Here is a 22,512-nt window from a genome sequence, read left to right as displayed (position 1 = left end):
CAGCCTGTCCTGTGGCTGGGAACAGCTGCAGGGAGGGAGGAATGCTCTGCCCAGCTCCAGCAGACAGGAGCTGCTCTGACGAGCACGGCACTCGCAGCACGTCTGGGGCTGAGCACACACAGATTCATCATCCTAAGGCTGGGCATGGGCTGAAAAAGGAGTGAGTAATCTGCCTGAATCCAGCAAAGCTCCTCGGGTTTTGCACTGGCTTAAAAGCACAGAAATCACTGCAGGCACTGCCCTGGCAGGACAGGATATTCTGATGATCATTATTAAATGAGCATCACTGAAATATTGCAGCTGCACGTGGGAGGTGTGAGGCACAATCCCCACTCCACAGATCCACCACCCCAAGGATGGGCCCAGCGAGAAGCCAGGATGGCTGGGCCCGCCTTACAGAGAGCAAAACTGAGGAAGAGGTTTATTCCTCCTAATTTCAGGTATTTAAAGGCAAGGTGTGACCCAGGGACTGCTGTCCTGAGTGTCAGCATGCCCTGGTGCTTCCTTGCTGGCAGTGTGACCACAATTCAGTGTCTAAGGGTAGATGGGATCAAGCAGGGATTTGCTCCGGAGCAAATGGGCAGCAGCAGGTGGTGAAGGTGGCCCCTGAACCCAGGTTTTCAGGCTGATGCCATGAGATCAGCAGTGCAGTTCCCCTGACACTGGCTTTGAACAGCCCAGGTAACAGGACACAAGCACTGGGGATGGTCCTGGAGATGCCACCCAGAGCTAAAACAACAGAGAATTCCACCCCTCTGCCAAGCTTTCCAAATTCAGCCTGGTCCTGTGCTCTGAACCCACACAGCTCCATCTCTCTGTCAGTTCTCAGGCCTTATCAATAAGATGATTCAAGTGTCTCACTTGCGTGTTTATCTTGTGGGAATTGAGGAGCGTTTCCGGTCACAAAGCCTGATTTCCCCAGCCCCAGTCAACAGCTTTGGCCAAGGCACTGCTGGCTGCACTGAGCTGCCTTCCCTCTTCCCAGGAAAGTGTCTGATTCCGCAGGCGGAACCTCCGAAAGCTTCCTGCGGGGCAGCAGCTCTTTGCTGATGACACAGGATGAAATTCGCCAACAATTTTGGATGGGAAATTATTTTATTGTCCAGTCATGAGGGACAGAAACTGCTCAAATCCAACAATTTGGATTTTTTGTTGTGAATCATTTCCTTGGCTCGACTTCTCAAGAAAAATAAAGGTGGGGCTTCCAGAGGCACCCATCTGTGATCTAACTCCTGTGCCACTGGAATCTGTGAAACTCCCTCTGATTTTAGGCACAGAGAGATCAACTTTGAAGGAACACCCTAAATAAATTCCGTTATCTCTGCTTCACTGGCCAGAGGAGACATCTTCATCTGCCTTTTCAGCACAATAGGATTTTCTAGTGGAGAAAGTACACTATTTCCTTTCTCTCCCTGCACTCCCACCTTGATTTATGGCACCTTCTCCTGATTTTTGAGTGCTTAAATAATGATAACTCCTAAAAAAGCTGTTCCACTTGGAAAAACAGCGGAGCATGTGGGGCCCAGCTCGAGTTTTCTGGCTCATCACAGCACCATTACCCTTAGTACACCTTCGTGGGGCAAGGAAATGCTTTTAGCTCCATTTATAGGTGAAGAGGAGACATTTGGAAACTGTGGATTTGATCATGATTGCACAGAAGTCTTGGGCAAGTTGGAATCTAAGACCCCCAGTGTCAGGTGCATGTGCCATCCCTAAGGTGATCATTCCTGTGTGGGTGCTGGCAAAATGCTTTTCCACACTGCTCACAGCTCCTGGGTTTGGGGCTTAATAGAGCAAAAAAGGGAACTGGATCCATCCCATACTCAAGTGTGGGGCAGAAAGGAGCAATGAGGAGCTTCCACAGCCTTTTGCTCGCAGTCCTGAGTCATTTGCACAGCGTCTGCTCCAGCACATTTACATATGGGGAATCACTCTTGGGTTTTTAACTCTCTCCAACAAACCTGGGCCTGCAGGAACACAGAAAATCTCCAGCCCTGGCCAGCTGTGGCTCCTGTTCATGGAAGGGCACAGCCCTCTAACTGCAAAGCTATGGAATCCTTTGCCTGTGCCACAGCAGTTAACGTCAGCTTTAATCTCCATGGCAGATATGTGTATTTTTATCACACACCCACAGATGCTGCTGTTATCTGTTGGACTTATCTAATCTCCTTCAGAGCCCTGCTCAGTTCTTCACCTCCCTGATAGCACCAGTAGCTCCATCTGCATTCATCTGAACTTTCCAGCCCAATTTCATTCCCCATTTCCCTGTTTGCCTTTCTCTGTCCCTTTTCCCTCCCCCCTGCTGCAGGAGGAGCCTGGGAGTTCCATACCCAGGGCAGTTTATCCCAGCAGCCTGTCGGGATGGGATGGGATGAGCCAGGGCAATACTCACTTTCCCTGAGGTAACTGAGGTGAGAGAGCAGAACTTCTGTGTTGTAGAGGGAGGTGGTGCGCAGGAAGTCGTCCTTGTTCATCTTGCAGAGCTCTTTGCCATCCATGTTCTGGAAGATGGTGGTGTCGATCTCCATCAGGCCGTACTCCTTGATAGCCCACTCCAGCCACTGGCGCACGTGTTCCTGGGTCCAGAGGGTGGGATCTGGCAGGGAGAGCAGAGGATGGGCACACGCTGACCTCCAGCTCCCTGCAGCCCTGTCAGAGCATTATCCGTTGCTTCCACAAGCAGATACACTGAATTTTCAATACATTGTTGAATTTACAGGATATTTTGATGATCATTATTAAATGATCATCACTGAAATATTGCAGCTGCATGTGGGAGGTGTGAGGCACAACCCCTGCTCCACAGATCCACCCTCCCAAGGATGGGCCCAGCGAGAAGCCAGGATGGCTGGTCAACAATATATTGGAAATTCAATAATGTATTGGAAATTCAATAATGTATTGGAAATTCAATAATATATTGGAAATTCAATAATATATTGGAAACTCAATAATATATTGAATATTGAAGTGATCCCACTTTGGCAGGATGAACAAGCACCATGCTGGAGCAGGGCTCAAGGGGGATCACCTGGCCTGGTCAGTTGTCCTGGCTGTCCCCCACCTGCCCAAACCTCACTGCTCTGCTTGCTGGGAACATTTGACTCTATTCTGTCTGGAAAGAAGTTTCCCAAAGGAAGCTGATCCCTTGGAGAGGGTGTTCCTGCCCCAGCTGTGGCTCTGCAAGGCTGCCCAGTGGCAGCAGGGCTGGGTGAGTCCCACCATGGGCCTTAGGGAGCCCCACAGCTGGCACGTGAAACCCTGGGCGTGGAGGTGTTTATGGTCAGCAAAGGGACATAAAATAAAATAAAATAAAATAAAATAAAATAAAATAAAATAAAATAAAATAAAGTAAAATAAAGTAAAGTAAAATAAAATAAAATAAAGTAAAATAAAGTAAAATAAAATAAAATAAATAAAATAAAATAAAATAAAATAAAGTGGTGTTGCTAAAACAGAGCAGCTTGCCCTGGGTGTGAGTCAGAGTCATTCACCCTGGCGCAGGAACACAATTCTACCTCCACTCTCCCTGTAACCCCACCCAGCTCTGCGAGGGCAGGGTGGATTTTGGGCTGTCTGGGCATCACTGGCTGTCAGCAGAGCTCCAGCTGTGGGATCTTTATTGCTGGTGCTGACGTAAGAGACACTCTGAGCCCGGCTGGAGCTCAGGCCCCGTGGAGATGAGCGGCTGCATCAGTGGTTAAGAAAAGGCTTTGAATTCTGAAAAGGGCATTAGATCAGAGAGCCCAGCAAGAGCTGGTGCTAAGATAGCACTCGCCAGAGTCATTTTCAGAGCATATCTGCATTTTCAGATGTTTCCTGTGCTGCTTCTCCCCACGTATCCCGTTGCCAAACTGGAGCTGCACATTCGTGTTCTGCTGCAGCTGCAGAGGATTGCAGAGAAGTTCAAACTTTGGAGATGTCTGATGTGTCATTAACAGCTGGTCCAGCTCCGAGACAAACCTCAGACACCTCAGATCCCGGGAAGCTGAGCTCATGGATCAGGAACATGCACAGGGCTGTGGGGTGCTCTGGGCAGGACAAGAAATGCCTCTGCCTGGATTTTAGGGGGTAGAGAACAATGCCTCAGCCCAGGGCTGTCCATTGTGTGCCCAGGCTGAGGGCATCCCTGGGCACCAAAGGTCGGGAAGTGCCCACACCTGGCATCCCTGGGCACCTGAGCTCCAGAATTCCGGCACCAAACAGGGAACTGAGACCAAGGGGGATGAAATTATAACTGGGACCTTTCCCCACTAAATCTCCAGAAAACCGGGGCTGCTGAAAGCTGAATTCAGAACATGGAATTTACAACCCCACACCTTTGCAAGTCTGCTCTGGGAACAGCAGATGGATTTCCTTCAGGTTTTGGCAATAGTTAATTGAAATTCTGCTTTCTAAGCACTGGCAAAAGGCTGCAAATTTTACAATGCAACTATTCAAGGGAGAATTCTTTTTTTTTTTTTTTTTAATTGAAAGACTTATTTGTCTTGAGTTTTGAAAACAACCCAACATCTAGAGGGTAGAGTGAATTTGTGGCCTCTCTTTAAACACTGTAAACGACATTGAATGGTGTCTGAAGATCTGCCTCCTCAAAACATGGCTTAGAGCTCGTTATTGCTACTATTGTAAGCCTAATGTGACATTATTCTTGCTTATCTTCGCCCTAATGCGCTATAAATCTCCATTCTGGATTAAATTAAAATATCCAAATGCCTTTCTTGGATGACTTGGGCCTCGTCTCCTGCAGCCAGAGATCCGGGATGATGTTCATTATTGTCTTCCAAAGTCTGCTCTTAAATCTCTGCTCTTTCACAAGTATCTCAAGGGTTTCATTTGTGGATGGTCATAAGGGGGGGAAAGTCCTTTTCTTCACTTTCCTTCAGAGAGGAGATTCCAAACCTTCTCTTCCACTGGGGGCACTGAAAGTAATTTCCCCTATTTCAACAATGCTAAACTTTAGCTCACCCTTGGTCTTTTTAAACCTGTGTCAGCAGCCTGGTGAGGAGCAGGATAAATGTCCCCCCTGGAACATCTTTAATGATCCAGGGGCTGGTTGGTGGCAGCTCCACCTTTCCAGGCAGGGTGACACTGGCCACGATTGTGCTGCCATCCCCAGGCAGCTCAGCCAGCCTCTCAAACCTCAGCTCAGATGGGACTTTGAGATTTGCCATCAATCTTTTCTTGGCTTCTCCTCGCTGCATTCAGTTCAGGCTTTTCCTTTTCATCCTAAGTGGCAAACAAATGCTTGGGAATTGTCATCTGCTCGTGGTCGAGCCACGTTCAGAGAAAGGAGCTGAATTCCACGAGTGCATTTCCTTCTGCCAGCGCTGTGTCTGCCCTGGTGCAGCCCTGGGAGCCAGGGCGAGTTCTGGGATGTGCACTGGGCCAGCACTTGGCTCCTTTGCTGGAAAGTTCCTGGCCCTGAGTGTTTATGTGGATGTTGTTTATAAACTTCACAGGGAAGCAGCTCCTCGCTCCCGGTTCAGGCTTCACCCATTCCCTCCACAGCAGCTCTCACCCCTGAGTGTCCAAATGCATCCAGAGCATCCTGCCAGCTCCAGGCAGCAGATGTGGATACCAAACACAAACAGAGCTGGACAGGAATGTTTCTGTGTGACAATTTTTGGAAGGATAACGCAGTTCCTGTGAAATAGAATTTCTTCTGGGTTTCTACTTCTAACAAAAAAAATGGAAACAAAATAGCTCATTTTGATTCAATCAGTGTGACTTGAAAGTGCAGCTGGATCACTGAGAGCACCAGGGGAGTTATAACTTGGGCCCGCTGCATTCCTCTGTGATCAGCCCCTGCGTGTCCCAGGAAGCAGATTCTCCTCAACACATGACAGGAGATGGATTTGGTTCAGCATACCAAAACAACAATCCATTCCAGGAAAAAAATTAAAAAAGAAAAAAAAAAAAAGAAAAAAAAAAAAGGAAAAAAAAAGGAAAAGCTCCAATTCTCTGCTGCCTATCCTGATTCAGATAATGCACCGGGGCATGGGAATTCCCACTAGCCAGAAACTGATATTTTCCTTAGTTTTTCCCGTGCTTTGTAAGGGAGAAAATTCCTCTGGGGGTGGGTAATCAAACTAAACAAAGAACTCTTCCAGGCAGAGCAAGGAAAGCTGCCCCAGGGCGGGGTGGTACCTGCTGGGACGATGACTCTCCTCTCGTTGGTGGTCATGTTGGGGGGAGGCCCGTTCTTCTCGTCCATGTAGGTGCTGTAGCTCATGGGGTTGGACTCGGTGCCTGCTCCCACCAGCTTCCCACACTTGTTCACGCTGCAGTCCACGGGGGACTCCCTGGAAGGCCAAGGGAAAAGCTGGGTCACCATCCCTGTCCCTTCCATCCCTGCAGCACCGGAGGGGTTGGGCTCACGGACATGGGCACGGTCCCAGGGTGGGACAGTCAGGGGAGTTCCTTGGGGTGGGAGAGGCCATTCCTGACCTGTCACTGGGTGTCATAAGGGGGTCTGTGGGGCACAGGTCACACAGGGGATCGCTGATAATGCAACCAGGTGGAGTCTCCAGGGAAATGACTTCCAGACACGGCAATGTGTGCAGTGGCTCTGGGACAGCAACATTCCCAAAGCAGTGCCTGTCACACCAGCCTGTGGGTTATACCCGACTCCCCCATCCCTGGTTGCTCCGTGCATTCCAGCAATCCTGCAGGCATGGCTGGGTGCTCCTGGGTGCTCCTGGGAGCTCCTGTGGGGCTGTTCCACCCTTTGTGGCACTAGAACACCCCTGGTGTTGCAGTGGAGCCTGGCAGTGACACACAGGTGCTCTGCTCACCTGCCCTGAGGCGTTTCTTCAGAGCTCACAGGGACACAGGAACAGCCCTTTCGTGGTATTGACAAAGAACCCAAAATACCCCCCCAGAGTGACAGGGCTGTCCCTGAGAACACCCAGTGTCAGCACGGAGTCTGAATGGAACAGAGCTTGTCTGTTCTTGGAGCCTGCCAGAGCTCCAGGAGCGCTTGGATAACGCTCAGGGACATGGTGGGATTGCTGGGCTGTCCTGTGCTGGGACAGGAGTTGGACTCTGTGATCCTTGTGGGTCCCTTCCAGCACAGCCTGTTCCTTTATTCTATTGTTCAATTATTTGATTATTCAATTATTCTGTTATTCTGTTATTCCATTATTCTCTGGTTAACAGTGCCACAGTTCACTACCTGGTGAGGAAATCTGGGAATCTTTTGTGCCCCAGGCAGGAGTCAGGAGCTTCAGACCCCAGCACCCGGGTGTGGAAAAGGCTCTGGCCCCGGTTTAACTCCTGAGGTGCTGGAGTGATGAAGAGGGGACATCCTGCAGCTCAGGTGGCACCGTGCTAAGGCCTGGCCTAGTGCAGACCCTGGGGAAGGCTCTGGGAGACTTGTGAGCGCAAAGCCCAGAGAGGGAGGAGGGATTGTGCTTTTCTCCAGCTGCAGGAGCAGCTCCTGCCTTTAGCCCCTTCCAACCCCAGCCCCGAGCCTGCCAGGCACACACAGCACATCCCAGCCCGAGGGACTTGCAGGGAAGGGCACATCATTGCCCTCGCCTTTCCAGGGGGGAATTAGTGCACAGCCTGTGCACAGGGCAAGGCCAGGCTTCAATCCCAGAGCCATTTCCAGGGCAGTTTAGGCCAGGCTTTAATCCCAGAGCCGTCCTCCTCCTCTGCCAGAAGCCAAGAGCTTTGGGAGGGAACCATTCCCTGCAGGGTGAGAACGGTGACACTGCACAAATCCCACCCTCCGAGCTCAGCTGGCTGGAATTCCAAGCTGGACACCAAACAAATTTGTCTCTTAACCTGAACTGGGGGGGAGGGAGCGAGAAGTGCCTGAAATTCAGTTATCATGGCTGGGAGATAAATGCTCCACTGAGATATTCTGAGGCAGACGGTAATTTTTTCCTCATGTCTGACGAAGGGAATGTTGCTGGAAAATGGAAATAAGATGTAGAACTTACACATGTTCGAATTTAAGGGTTTACTATTTCGCCTACTGTTTTTCCAGGCAGGGAACCAAAATCCGCCCTCAGAGAGGCAACTGCTGAAGGTTTCATGTCCTGAGGCAGCCGGGGAGAGGCTGAGGAGCTGCAGGGATGTGGGGATTTCACAGGGAATGGAGCTGATTCCCAGCGGGAATGCTCCTGTCAGGTGTGAAAGGTGTCTGTGCTGGCAGGGAAACGGCCCCGGGGCAGCACGGAAGAGCTGAGCCCTGCTGGGACACAGCCTGGATGGGGAGGGCCAGCGGGGCATCGGAGATCTGGGTGTGACACCGTGATCCGGGTGTGACACCGTGATCCATGTGCGACACTGTGATCGGGCTGTGACACTGTGATCCAGGTGTGACACCGCGATCCAGGTGTGACACTGTGATTGGGGTGTGACACCGTGATCCATGTGCGACACTGTGATTGGGGTGTGACACTGTGATCCAGGTGTGACACCGTGATCCGGGTCTGACACCATGATCCAGGTGTGACACTGTGACGGGTGTGACACTGTGATCGGGCTGTGACACTGTGATCCATGTGTGACACTGTGATTGGGGTGTGACACTGTGGTCCATGTGTGACACTGTGATTGGGGTGTGACACTGTGATCCAGGTGTGACACCGCGATCCAGGTGTGACACCGTGATCCATGTGTGACACTGTGATTGGGATGTGACACTGTGATCCATGTGTGACACTGTGATTGGGGTGTGACACTGTAATTGGGATGTGACACTGTGATCCAGCTGTGACACCGTGATTGGGGTGTGACACCGTGATCCAGGTGTGACACTGTGATCCAGCTGTGACACCGTGATCCAGGTGTGACACTGTGATCCAGCTGTGACACCGTGATTGGGGTGTGACACCGTGATTGGGATGTGACACTGTGATCCGGGTGTGACACCGTGATTGGGATGTGACACCATGATCCAGGTGTGACACCGTGATCCGGGTCTGACACCATGATCCAGGTGTGACACTGTGATTGGGTGTGACACCATGATCCAGGTGTGACACTGTGATCGGGCTGTGACACTGTGATCCAGCTGTGACACTGTGATTGGGGTGTGACACTGTGATCGGAGTGTGACACCGTGATCGGGGTGTGACACTGTGATCCAGGTGTGACACTGTGATCCATGTGACACTGTGATTGGGGTGTGACACTGTAATTGGGATGTGACACTGTGATCCAGCTGTGACACCGTGATTGGGGTGTGACACTGTGATCCAGCTGTGACACTGTGATTGGGGTGTGACACCATGATTGGGATGTGACACTGTGATCCAGGTGTGACACCGTGATTGGGATGTGACACTGTGATGGGTGTGACACTGTGATCCAGCTGTGACACCGTGATCAGGGTGTGACAGTGCTCCGGGTGTGACACCGTGATCCGGGTGTGACACCGTGATCCAGGTGTGACACTGCTCCGGGTGTGACACCGTGATCCAGCTGTGACACCGTGATCAGGGTGTGACACCGTGATCCATGTGACATTGTGATCCAGGTGTGACACCGTGATCAGAGTGTGACACTGTGATCAGTGTATGACACTGCTCTGGGTGTGACACCGTGATCCAGCTGTGACACCGTGCTCAGGGGTGTGTCTCTGTGCTCCAGGGTGTCACATTGTGCTCCAGGGTGTGACACCGTGCTCCAGGGGCTCAGGCTGCTGTGCTCAGTGCTCAGTGCTCACTGCCCCTGGTGAGTGACCGACCTCCTCTCCTGCCCTGCCTGGGGACCAGGGTCCTCTCTCCCCCCCACTGCTCTGGAGTTAAATTTCCCTGGAAAACACCCCCTGCAGATGGGACAGGCACTACTTCTGATCCAATTGTTCCGTATATTCCACTCATACAGCTCTGTGGGGAACTGTTCCAGCACAGACCCCACCTGCAGTGCTTGGCCCAGCTCTGGGTCCCTGTACAGGAAGGATGTGGAGCTGCTGGAGCAAGTCCAGAGGAGACCATGGAGATGCTCCCAGGGCTGGAGCCCCTCTGCTCTGGAGCCAGGCTGGGAGAGTTGGGGGTGCTCACCTGGAGAGGAGAAGGCTCCAGGGAGAGCTCAGAGCCCCTTGCAGGGCCTAAAGGGGCTCCAGGAGAGCTGCAGAGGGACTGGGGACAAGGCATGGAGGGACAGGACACAGGGAATGGCTTCCCAGTGCCAGAGGGCAGGGCTGGATGGGAGATTGGGCAGGAATTGTTCCCTGGCAGGGTGGGCAGGCCCTGGCACAGGGTGCCCAGAGCAGCTGTGGCTGCCCCTGGATCCCTGGCAGTGCCCAAGGTCCGGTTGGACATTGGGGCTTGGAGCAGCCTGGGACAGTGGGAGGTGTCCCTGCCCATGGCAGGGAATTGGATTTGGATGACCTCTAAGGTTCCTTTCAGCCCAAACCTCTCAGGGATTCTGTGATCTCCAGACTCTTGGATGACAACACTTTCTAAAGAGCCTCTCCCTGCCTTCTGCTGGCATGGAAGGAGAACATGGACAGAGCAGAGCCCTTGGCTGGCTGTGCTCCCTGCTCACATTGCACACACCCACATGACCCTCAAGGTGAAGTAACCACAATAACCCCGGGGCTGTGAGGTCCCCTCGGTGTTTCTGTGATGATTTTTCACATCACGGCCTCTGCTCTGGCAGTTCAGACCCTGCCCATCCCTTGCTCTGTGCCTCAGCAGCCAAACCCGGACAGCCAAGTACCAGAAACATCTGGCAGAAAGGGCTGAAGAGAACTTTGAGAGGCTGAGGTGCCCCTGCCAGGCACTGTGGGCAGAGGAGCCATCCTATTAATCCTGCCGGACACAGAATGTGCTCCAGGTACCCGGCAGGGGTGTGTCCATGTGGCTGCAGAGCCTCCTTCCTTCCCTCTGGGGAAGTTTTCAGGATGGCTGCATCCAGAGCTAACCCTGCTGGACACACATAACTGGGAATAGCATCACCCAGACTTAACTGGGCAGAGACTGAGCTGTGCCTGAGAAAACACCACAGAATCTTCAGTGGCAACAGAAGAGCAAAAAGATCCTTGACTCTGTGTCCTCTGGAACCCAGCATTTCCTACCAAACCCAGCCTGGGAATTGAGGGAGTTCTGCCAGTCTGAGTCAGCCTTGCCCTTCCCCCAGCTCCAGGTGAGGGATTTATCCCAGCAGGAGGGGGGTGTAGCTGTGGCCACAGAAGGAAGGACTCAGCCTGGGGAACAGCAGCTGTGTCAGAGGGAGCAGGGAGCTGTGAGCCATGGATGGTGTGTTCATGGAATATCGCTCCTTCCTCGGCTCGTGCCTCAGCCACAGGCAGGCTGGGATTTATAGAAATACTCCCTCATTGTTTGAGAGGCTTGTGCAAGGGGGTTTCAGATCCCAGATCGATCCCTGGCTTTTCCCAGAGACCCCTGGCATTCCGGTGGCTCTCCACGCTGGGTTTGCCAGGCTCTGGCAGGATGCACGCAGGTAAATGGATCCAGGCTGATTTCACAAACTCCCTGGAGCACAGCCCGTGTGGCTGTGGCAGAGCCCAAGGAACACGAAGCAGAACTCATTCCCACTGTCCAGAGGCTCCTCGCTCCAGCAGCTTTCTCTGAGGATGCCAAGAGTTTGGTGTTTGGGAATGTTTTTCCTAGACTGGCCAAAATGGACAAGCAGCTGGCCTGGCACTGACCAGTAAATCCAGTACAGCTCCAGCCTGGGCTCCAGAGGTGTGGGAATAAAACAATCCCTGTCCCAGGGCTCTGTCTAGGAATCACCTTTGGCTTCTGCGTGAAAGAGCACAATAAGGGACTTCAGGAATTTCTGAACCTGGCTCAGGGGGATATTTCCTCCTTTCTATCCCCCTTTTCCTATCCTTTCATTCCTCCTTTCTTCCACCCCTCCTTTCTTTATAAATTTGCCACTCTTTGGTGTAAAGCCCCATTTTAATTTGTTGTTGCTGGGTGAAGGAAGGAAAGACAGACACTGGGATTCTGCTTGTGGGAAGAAGCAAGAGGGAACAGAGTCAGCTCCTCCAAACCTGGATCTGCCTGCGCTTCAACCCTGCTCTCAGGAATGCCTCGGGAGGAGGGAAACTCCCGCTGAAAGAGGCTGCAGAACTGCCAGAAGGATGGAAAAGTTCAGGTTGTTCATCCCGGACAGGTAAAGGCCAGCAGGAGGGAGATGCTCGGGCAGAAGGACCCGGCAAATCCCACTAGAGGGCTCACACGGTGCTCCAGGGGGAGTTCGTCCCTGCAGGCACCACACAAAGTCCTTTGCCTTGGTCTGACACAGTCCCTGGGGCACAAACACCTTTGGGAATCCCCAAACCTTGGCCTCACTTTCATGTTCTGATGCAAGAGAAACATCAAATCCCAGAATCCTGGAGTGGTTTGGACTGGAAGAGCCCTTAAAGCCCATCCAGTGCCACCCCTGCCATGGGCAGGGACACCTTCCACTGTCCCAGGCTGCTCCAAGCCCCAATGCCCAGCCTGGCCTTGGGCACTGCCAGGGATCCAGGGGCAGCCACAGCTGCGCTGGGATGTCTCTGCAGAATGGCTCCAAAGCATTTCCAAAGCACTGACCTCACTGTTTCAGCTGGACAAAATCCGTGCCACAGCTGGGATTGCCCAGGGATGTTTGCCCACATCAGGAGAACGTTCTTTCACATTTGAAGATCAGACATATTTTGTAACAGTTTTTGAAAAGTTGCTCACTGAGTTTAGCTGCAAATGCAGATCTGGGGGAGCTCAACATATACAGCCAGGATTTGGGATTTCTGTTGCTTGGTTCATCTGGAATTTACGTAAACTACAAGGAAAGCTCTATTATTAACATTGCCTGTAAATTGGGTTAAACTTCACCCAGCTCTCCTCTAAATAATGCTCCTCCTTTATTCAGTGGGATTTCAAATGTGAAAGATTTTTTTGTTTACTTTGGTTTGGTTTTCAAATACAATTTTAAATGAGTTTTGCTCTGAGCAAGGTGCTGTCTGTGAGGGCAAGGGCAGATTTTGAGGCCAAAACCTTCCTCAAGGTTTGATAACAGTGGAAATTAATGAACTTTCTACATCTTGCAATAATGCAGAATTCCCATCTTCTCCCCTAAAACAGTGATCCCTGCCTGAACATCCCCTATGCACACTTAGGGTGCACTTATCTGGGAAATTCTGTCCAGTTTGAGGGTAAACCAGGGAATCCTGACATGGGGTAGGAAGCTGGGCGGGCTTTCCATGTTGTTTAGAGATCCTTCAAAGACCCTTCTCCCACTCTGCTGAGGACCAAACCAGCTCATCACACCCTCAGCCCTGCTCCTGCTCTCTGAGAGAAAGGAGAAAAGCCGGGCACTGTCCCTGCTGTGCCCAGGTTCTTGAGCTGTGTCCCTGCCAGAGCACACAAACCCCCCAGCAGTGACACCCCCCAGTGACAGCACAACAAAGGCTGATCCTGCTCAAGGGGCAGCTGGAACACGGGGAGAGGATGCTTGAGGGACAGGAGAGAGGCAGGGACAGAGGTAGGGGGGCACTGGGGGGTGTTCAGCCTGCAGCGGGAGTTAAGTGGGACTGGGACTGGGACTGGGACTGGGACTGGGACTGGCATTGGGTTTAGGACTGGGATTGGCCGGGCAGCTGATGGGCTGGGGAATGAGTGGTTGGAGTGGCCCAGTCCATCCCCATGGACTGGGATGAACATGCAGGGAAAGCAGGAGGGGATGGAGGAGTCAGGGGAACCTCCTGTCCCGGATGCTCTGCAGCTCCTGTGCTAAGGACTTCTCCAGAGGCAGGGTGGGAGCTCTGGTAGGCCATGGTCCTGACATTCACAGCAGCCTTCTCCTCTCTCCTGACAGGGGTTACCTCTCTCTAGGGGCACTGATCACGCATTTTGTGTCCAAGAACCTCGGAGTCTTGAGCAAGTCTGCAAAGAAGCATTTCCTGTTCGCCCAGAACCAACCCACTCCTAAGGGCCCTTCCCATGGCTCCCGGGCTCCTACAGCTGTTTGTGAATCAGTTTGTCCAGGCAGAGCTATTTCCCTTTTTTCTGAGCAGAGGAGGAAATGGGCACGCAGGGATCACCAGGGAAGGACAGCCCAGGACGTTTCATTCCAGAGCACACGGAACACCCGGACAGTTTGGGTGTACAAACACAGACACACTGCGAGTGACACAGAGCCTGTGCTCACAGGACCTGCAGCACAGAGAGATGTGTGGTTTATGGCAGCTCAGAGGGTGTGGAGGGCTCCTTTCCCTGCCAGATTTCCCTGGGACAGAGGAGGGTGAAGGGAGGAACCCCTCTGTGTGTGTGGGTCTGGCACTGTGGGTGCGAGCAGCCGCAGCGGCCACAGAAGCCCAGGATGGTTTGGGTAGGGAGAGACCTTAAAGCTCATCCCATCCCATCCCATCCCATCCCATCCCATCCCATCCCATCCCATCCCACCTTCCACTCTCCCAGGTTGCTCCAAGCCCCATCCTTGATTTGGGCAGCCCGGCAATGCTGCAAAGGTTCCTCCCTCCTTTTCCTTAGAAAATCTTGGTAGCCAAAGGTAGCCCCCATGACTATCAAAACCTCTGGTACTTCCAAGATCCATCCTTTTATCTGTGTCGTGTTTTTTCAGGAAATAACTCATTTTCCCATGTTTCAGCCCCAGTTCTGGGATTGGGAACACAGTGCAAACACCCTCATGGTTTTCATGAAGTCGAGAAGTGCTCCTGAGGTACAATCAGGGTGAGATCGAGTTCAGCCTGCAAATGATCCCCACAAGAGAGCAACTGCCACAAAGACCTTTATCTGAGGGTAGAATCAGCATCCACTGTACACTCACGAGATAAAAACAACACGCTGCTGTTTGATGTCTTTAACACCAGCATCCCTCTGCAGAGGGCTGAAAGCGCAAGGCTGCTTTCTCTTTCCAGCTCTGTGCTCTGCTGTGTTCTCAGAAACCAGGAAAATGTGCTGCTAAACTCACCCTAAAGCAGAAAAACCCTTGAGGGTTTCACTGTTTAAACACTACAAATGCTGGAGGGGTTTGTGACTTTGAAATTCAAATCACATTTAAAATTAATGTGAGCTCTAAAAGCTTTTGCTAAAAACCAGAAGTGTATCTATATTATAAATATATATTGAAAATCGAAAAAAAAGAGACATTTTTACACCTAAAGATTATGTTCAAGAAGGTGAAATTTGTTTCCAGGCTTTGGACTTGCAGTAATGTTTTTAAAAGGGGCAAGCTGTGCTGGGATGAAAAAATGTTTTCAAGCCAATCAATTTCCCATTGAACAGGGAAATGATTCACCTCTAGGTACAAATGACAGGGCCTGAGCTGTCCTTTGGCCGGGAGCTGGGCAGGTTACACCAGCCCCACTCACCGTGTGGGGGTTCACACCCCTTCTCCAACTGCTCCTGAATTCCCTTTGTCACCAGTGTCACCTCTACCCACACAGAGGGGTGGGCACAGGCCTTTGGTCCCATAAAGCACCTCAGTCTCCTCCTTCTCCATCAAAAACCTCTCCAGTTCCAGGGGTTTGCTTATGCCCTGGTACAAATAAGAAGTGTCCTCTAGTGAAGCCCTGGCAGCCCAGCAGTGCAGTTTTCAGTGCTTCCCTGGCTGAAACTCCAATTATTGCTGTGTGAGCCCCTCTGTGAGCCCCTGGAACCACGGCACATCCATGGGGTGCTGAACTAAGGGGTGAAATATGGGATTTACAGCAGCGTTTGCAGCGTGAGCTCTGCCCTGGCAGCCTCGCGCCCAGTCTGTGGAGTGTTCATGGAAACTGGGAGGGACACACCCTGCAGAACAGGGTGCTCAGGCTGTTCAAAACGAGCCACTGAAGAAGGAATTACAGGAGACTGGGACGCGGTGGGACTCAGAGAGGTTTGTTGGTGTGCAGGATAAGAGCATGAACGGACAGCGTGTGCTTTGCCTTTGTTTGGACGCAGGGTTTGGATTCAGGAGTTGGGTTTGATGATCCCTGTGGGTCCTTTCCAACCTGGATATTCCGTGATTAAGACCCTGCAAGTGTGGCAAGGCTCTTTCCTTACCTGGATCCGTTCATGTGGTCATACTCCCGTTTGACGCTGACCCTCACGGGCTGGTTGATCCACTCCTGCTGGGGGGGCAGGGGGTTGATCTTGTGGGGCTGCCCGAAGTCGGGGCTGCCGGAGGCCGTCATGTCCTTGGGGAGCTGCGCGGCCGCGCCGTACGTGGGGTCAAACAGGGACTGGTCGTCGCTCACCACCGACAGAGCCTCCTGGGGAGAGACAGAACCAGCGCTCAGAGCCGTGGCTAAAGCAGGAACTGCCCTCTGCTCCTCCCTCCGAGCCGGGGAGCACCTGCAGGGCCCCGCAGCTGCCCCGCGCTGGCTGCCACTGCCACCTGCCAGGGGAACCAGAGCCCCTGGGGTCCAGGAGCCCCTATGCAAACCAGGGCTTGCTGTGCTCTGCTTTGCTGGCTGCTGGCTTCGGGTGGGAGCAGCGTTCAGGTTCACTGGACCTCTGCAAACAGTGCAGGAGCTGCTGGGGCTGTGGCACCTCACGGGGGCTGTGGCACCTCATGGGGGCAGCTTCGCCCCCAGTCCCAGCGAGTCCCCTGCCCACCTGCTGCTCCAACTGGTTTGTAGTGGGAACACCTCTGGAGTGGCAGTGAAAGTCTCTGCGTCTCCTTTGGGAGGGTTTGTGTGCTGTTTGTGTTTTGAGGTTGCTGCTGAAGGAGAAGCAGCCAGAGCAGGTCAGAGTTACGGGTGTTCGTGGCGGGGGAAAAAATGCATTACTTTACACTTTTTGTTTATTTTGTGGGAAGTTGAAGGGCTGGTGTGTTACCCAACTGTGCATTTCTAGAAATGCTTAAAAACAGGAAATTGTTATCCTTTTTTTTATTTTTAATCTTTTCCCCCTCCTTGCTGAAACTCCAAATGTTGACAAAAAGTTCTGACTATCGATTTCCTCGCGTGGATGTGCTCGGGTTTCCCAAGCGAAGAGTGCCGGGCTCCTGATGGCTTTGGCACAGCCCTGCCTGACTCAAAGTGCATCTGGCAAGGGCTGCCTGCTCTGGAGGAGCTCGTTAACCACACACAACACAGCTGCCTTTATGAGTGGCAGGGCAGAAACTGAAGGAGGAACCTCCCGCACTGAAAGCAGCCCCCACTTTAATGTGAGCTGATGGAGCGGACTCCAAAACAAAGCTCCAGACTCACCTCCTCTGGGCACTGAGCACTCAAAAGCCACCCAGCAGTGGTGTGCGGGCAGCAGAGGGTCACTGAACACACACAGCTGGTGTGTGCTAACCCCCGTGCTCAGCATTCACAGGGCACAGCCTGAACCAGGAGCTCTTAAAAATAATAAATTATTGCTCTCCACACTCCCCCCCCTCCCCCCCCGGTAGCTGTTTTGGAGGTTTGTTTTGTAAATTCTTCTATAAGCAGGGAGGGAAACAGAAATTCGGAAAGCTTAGAGAAGGGCAGCTCCTGCAGTGACACGAGAATCTAAGCACAAATCAGACACCACCAGGCTCGTGATACCATCACAAAAAACGTCAATAACTCAGAGTCTGCTGGTCAACACGAAAATCCCCCTCAGCCTGAAGTTAACCCACTTAGAGAGAGTCAGGCCAGTGCTGTGCACTCACAAAAATCAGCTTTTTTCTGTCTCTGATCTCAGTCCCCATCACAAACCCAAATAAGCCGAAGTGGCCTGGAATTGGAGTGGGCCTGACTAAGCCTGAACTCAGAGGAACCCTCGAACATCTGCATCAGTCCTGCTGAAGCTCCAGCATTTGCTGCAGTTTGTGATCCGCCTCTCACTCTGGTCACAGCCCTCAAACAACAAAAGGGAGGGGTTTACCCCACACTACCCAGTGGTGGTTGGTGAAAGGAGCTCACGCTGTGTTCAACCTTTCCAGCAGCTTTTCCTTGGTGGATTCAGAACCTTTCAAAAATACCCCTCCCTTTTTCAGCTTAGAGTAAGGGAGGGAGTGGATTGTGTGAGAAACCCCTCAGAGGGCTGGGATTATCTCCAGGCTGCAAATATTGCCTGTGCAGGAAGGTACAAGAACAAGAGATGGTTCATTCTTCCCATCAGAGATCAGGATTTGCTGCTCCTCTGATTCACTGAGGTCAGGATGCCAGGCAGGGGCTCCCAAATGATGCGTTTTCTGCAGGCTTCTGCTTCTTCCCAGTATAAAAAGTGTCAGGTTCCCTACCTGAGGTGCTGGGTGAACCCCACACCGGGCTGCTGGACTGGCTTAGGACCCTCTAGACCCAGTCTCAGCTGGGCAGAGACAAGGAAAATGTGACTACAGATTCATCAGATAAAGATTCTGAATGTTTGGATTTGGAGATCTACAGTCTAAAAACATACACAAAATTGGAGGTTTTTAAGGGATACAACATCTGGGAAAAAAACTATAATGACAGTTATCCCACAAAATCAGTGTGAGAGGTTGCTCACAAGATTTTTACTGGAACTTCATCAGGATTTAGGCAGGGGTTGGAGGGTCCTTCTGAATTCAAGCTTAGTCAGGCACTCTTAATTTCAGGCTGCTTTTTCTGCCGAAAGCCATTTTTCTTCTGAAGAAAGGTTCTGGTGGTAAAGAAATTGGAAAGCAGGGATCTCTCTGGCTGTCCCAAAAAACCCCAAACCCAACAACACTCCACAGGATCAATGGCTGGGGCTGCACCAAGTACAACTCTTCACACACACAGGCAAGTACATCCTGCTCTGTGACACAGAGTGTGTGACAGAGAGCTTCCTCAGATAAGGATCTTCCTTGAAAGACAAAGTGGCCGCTCAGACCTGCCTGCGTGCAACTGGTGTTAACTGGGACAGCGAGAACCTCACTGGGGCACTGGCACCGAGCTCTACCTTGTGCTGCTTGAACAGTTTCAGTCCTGAAAACAGGAGAAGAAATCCAAATGCTCCAGCTGCTCGTGGCAGCTCCTGGGCCAGGCGTGGTTTGAGCTAAACCCGAGTTGGTGGCAGCACAAAGGCTCAGCCCCAGGGGAGCTGAGCCACCCCAGCAGATGAGGAGAGATAGGGCTGGTGACACCTGCTCAGCTCCAAGAGCTCAGCACAAGCAGCGCTGCTGACATGCAAGGGAAGGCGGGTGGCGCTGAGCCAGCCCCCTGCCACCGCCTCAGCCCTGTGCCCACATCCAGCTGAGAGAAAAAACATGGGGGCAGGCAGCAGGCAGCCTGTGCGGCCTGGGCACCCCCTGGACAATGTCAGGGCTGCCTGGGACTCGGGCTACCTCTCCTGGAAGGGGCCATGGCTCGGCTTCAGGCTGCAGGGAACGTGTACAACCTTCCCTGTGCTCACTGTGGGGCTCGGCTCCCCAGGGCAGTGCTGGCCAGGCCCAGCTTTGGGGGCCCAGCCTGTTCAGGAGGGGTTTGGCTGAGGCAGAGAGCAGCACCTCCATGAAATACCGAGCTTCTCTCCCCTGGAATCGAGAGCTACTCAGTGTTGGGAGACTGGGAAAACACTCTGAGGTGTCCCAGGTGCCAACATAGCCTGCCCAGACAGGGCACAGCCCGCCAGGGTCGCCCCACGCTGCTGCCTCAGCCTGTGGCCTTGGGCCGGCCAGCCCGGGGCTGAGACAGGGGCTGTGTGTGTTGCTCTGGCATATTTGTTACCTAATAGTGCCTCTGGGAATAGGCTGGCCTCAGTTTTTCCAGGTTTTAATCACATTCCTGGCATAAATGTGACCAGTGCCGTCCATGGCAGCTGGCAGCATGTCCAGCTCCCCGGGCAGCCCCGGCCCCAGCCGCCCCAGGGCAGCCCACCAGTGACTGCCACAGGCGAGGCCCCTGAGGAGCTGGCACCCACTCCTGCATCCCTCAGGCAGGAATCTGTGGTGTGGCTCTTATTTATACAGCAGTTTCCAGCTGTGAGAGGGTGAATTTGCAGGTCTGCCTGTACTTGGATGAGCCACCTGGAGCCAGGTCCCAGGTGGGAGTGGGACACAGTGGGAGGGCACAGGTTGGCTTTGGCCCTGAGGGCAGGAACAGCCAGTCTGGGATTCTGGGGGAACTGACAAGCCACCAGGGCTTCAAGCAAGTTTTCCTGATCCCTTGCTGTGAAAGGGAGATGACACACACACTTCAGCAAAGGTTTCACTCAGTTAATGAATGGAACAGGGCATTCGAGAAAGGTGAAAGGCCAGGGGAACAAGGGCTGGTGAGGTGAGCAGTGCTGTCACCCCAGGTGTCCCCAATAACTGGGGTTATTCCGTATGTGTGCAATGAGATTTCACTGAACATCAGCTTTGAGCTCTCTACATTCACTTTTCTGGCCATAACCACATTTAAAAGGCGTTGCTAAAGATCAAAGCTTCATCCTCCTCCACAAAGGCTGACTTAGAAGAGAAGAGAGCGCCGAGTACCTGAACCATTGCGCCATGGAGAGATGACTCCGCCTCTAGACGGGTGGCTGTTTTCTTTCCTTTTTCCCCCCCTCCCCAAAATTTCACCACTCCGGGTCCTGAGAGAAAATAACTCCCCAAATAGTTTTGTAAAGAGAATGTTGCCAACATAGCCCTGAAGATCCCAGACCTAACGATTCAAATCACCAAAATCTGAGGTCCAGCAGCCCCACACACAGCCCAGGGTTTGCACCAAGGAGCAACCCTGGAGTAGAGATGACTTTGGCGCTGCAGTGTTACCATTCAGCACTTCTGCTGCCAGCATCTCCTACGAGCACAGAGATAACATCAGGCTTGCAAGAGAATGAGTCAAATAAGAAATTCAAACAGGAGCAGGGTCTGTGCTGATCTTGGGGCAGCACATTAGGATGGACCAGGCACTGGATTGGAGGCCGGAGGACAGAGTGCTGCTCTCATCCCTGCCCTCGACCTTTGGCACAGCCTTTAGGGAGCATTCCCCTCTCTCTGCCTTCTTTCTCTTCCCTGTCCTGTGCACACTGTGGGGCACTGAGCCCCAGCATGCTGCCACTGGGACACGGACAGGAATCCTTTGGATACACTCTCATATACCCACTCTTTCCTTGCACCTAATCGAACCAAGGATTCCCTCTGCAGCTTTTCCAGACCACTTTTCCTGAGGTTTACTCCTGCTGCTCCACCTTCCTTACAGGATGTGATTGGGGCAGGGACTTGCCAGAACTCCCCCTGGGAAATTGTAATCACGAACATTTGAGTGCCAACAACCACAATCCAATCTTGTGCCTTTCCCAATCCATTTAAGTCCTGCTTAGGAGCTTTTCCGGGCTGCAGCTGGAGATCCTTCATTCCCCCTGGTGACTCCAGCAGGATGAGAGCTGTCACTTCCAAGTGCATTGTTCTTCCCCCTTTTACCCACTTGCAGCACTGCCCAGTGTCTCACAACGTGCTGTTCACAGCATTTCCCAGCTGGGCTGCTGGGGCTGGGACACCCCAACTGCTGGAATCCCTGCCCCAGGAGGAGGGATGGGAGGAGATGCAGGCTGCTGTCAGGGAACCATGGAATGGTTTGGGTTGGAAGGGACCTTAAAGCTCATTCCTCCTCCTGCCAAGGGCAGGGACACCTTCCACTGTCCCAGGGTGCTCCAAGCCCCTTTCCCTGCTGCAGCAGCACTCAGGGTGAAGAAGGCAGCAAACCTTTAACACTGTGCCCAAATCTCTGCAGAGCTGAGGATTTCTGTGGGCATAAAGGAGGGGGTTCATTTCATTATTTTAGGGCATCCCACACTGCAGGTTTTTGCCCCAGTCTGCACTGGAGACTTGCTCAGAGCCACAGAGCAGGACAGTGACCCAGACAAAGAGCCACCCACTCAGCCCAGGCTGCCTTTCCTTCCCTTTCCTCCCCTTTCCATCCAGGCTACTCCATCCAAGGGTAGCCTGGCAGCCTTGGAATACACCATAATTCCTTCACAATTCAAATACACGGGAAACCACAACGTGGTATCTTGTATTAGGGGGAAACAAAACAGGAGTCAGAGTAGCAGAAACAGAAAAAACACTGAAAAACACCAAAATCACACTGAAATTAGACAGCTCAAAATTGGGGCAAAATTATTTAGCAAAATTCCTCATAAGGAAAAAAAAAATGTTCACTATTCCCATCAAATTTCATATCAAGTGGGTAAAAGAAGGCTGCTAAAATCAGTGCTCTGTTATTTTCATCTCAAGATCCCCAAAAGCAGCCTTGAAAAATATGAACCATTCTTCTGTACTTCACTTCTCAGAAAAGCACTTTACTTCAGGCACACTTTCATAGGATCTGGACCGATTACTTTTTTTTCCTCAGTCTAGACTTCACATTAATGGTTTCAGGGCCTATTTGGGTTTGTTTCCAGCCAACTGGGAATAATCAGGTGACAGTTTCTCCTTCCCAGCGAGTTGCTGCATTAAGGATATTGATAAGGAGGCTTAAACCAGGTCTGGAGCTGTGGGAAATCCCCAGGAGAAGCCTCTGTGAGGTCTCAGCACAGGCCCAGGAACAGAGGTGGAATTAAAAAAGAACCTGCCCAAATTACCTCTGTGGCCCTTTGACCTCTGGAAGGTAAATGTGGTGAAAGCTGAGGCTGGAGGGTCCATCCCATCACACATCCAGAAATCCTGGAGCATGCTGCAGCTCTTCCTTCAGAGCACGAG

At 52.2% G+C, this 22,512-nt stretch overlaps 1 protein-coding gene across 3 annotated transcripts in view; it reads right to left on the bottom strand.

The window, feature by feature from the left end:
• FLI1 (Fli-1 proto-oncogene, ETS transcription factor) overlaps positions 1-22,512 on the bottom strand; it is an 85,733-nt gene that overhangs the window by 23,067 nt on the left and 40,154 nt on the right. For all 3 annotated transcript variants that reach the window (XM_010403973.3, XM_010403974.3, XM_039564915.1), the window contains 3 exons: positions 15,972-16,180; positions 6,148-6,302; positions 2,393-2,596 (listed from right to left, as the gene is read on the bottom strand). In XM_010403973.3, coding sequence (XP_010402275.1) covers positions 2,393-2,596; positions 6,148-6,302; positions 15,972-16,180 — 568 coding nt within the window. The remainder of the gene's footprint in view (positions 1-2,392; positions 2,597-6,147; positions 6,303-15,971; positions 16,181-22,512) is intronic.

The sequence above is a fragment of the Corvus cornix genome, chromosome 24 (assembly GCF_000738735.6).
Source record: "Corvus cornix cornix isolate S_Up_H32 chromosome 24, ASM73873v5, whole genome shotgun sequence".
Taxonomy (NCBI): Eukaryota; Metazoa; Chordata; class Aves; order Passeriformes; family Corvidae; genus Corvus; species Corvus cornix.
Note: the sequence above shows the minus strand (reverse complement) of the source record. Positions and strands in the feature narration are given on the sequence as shown.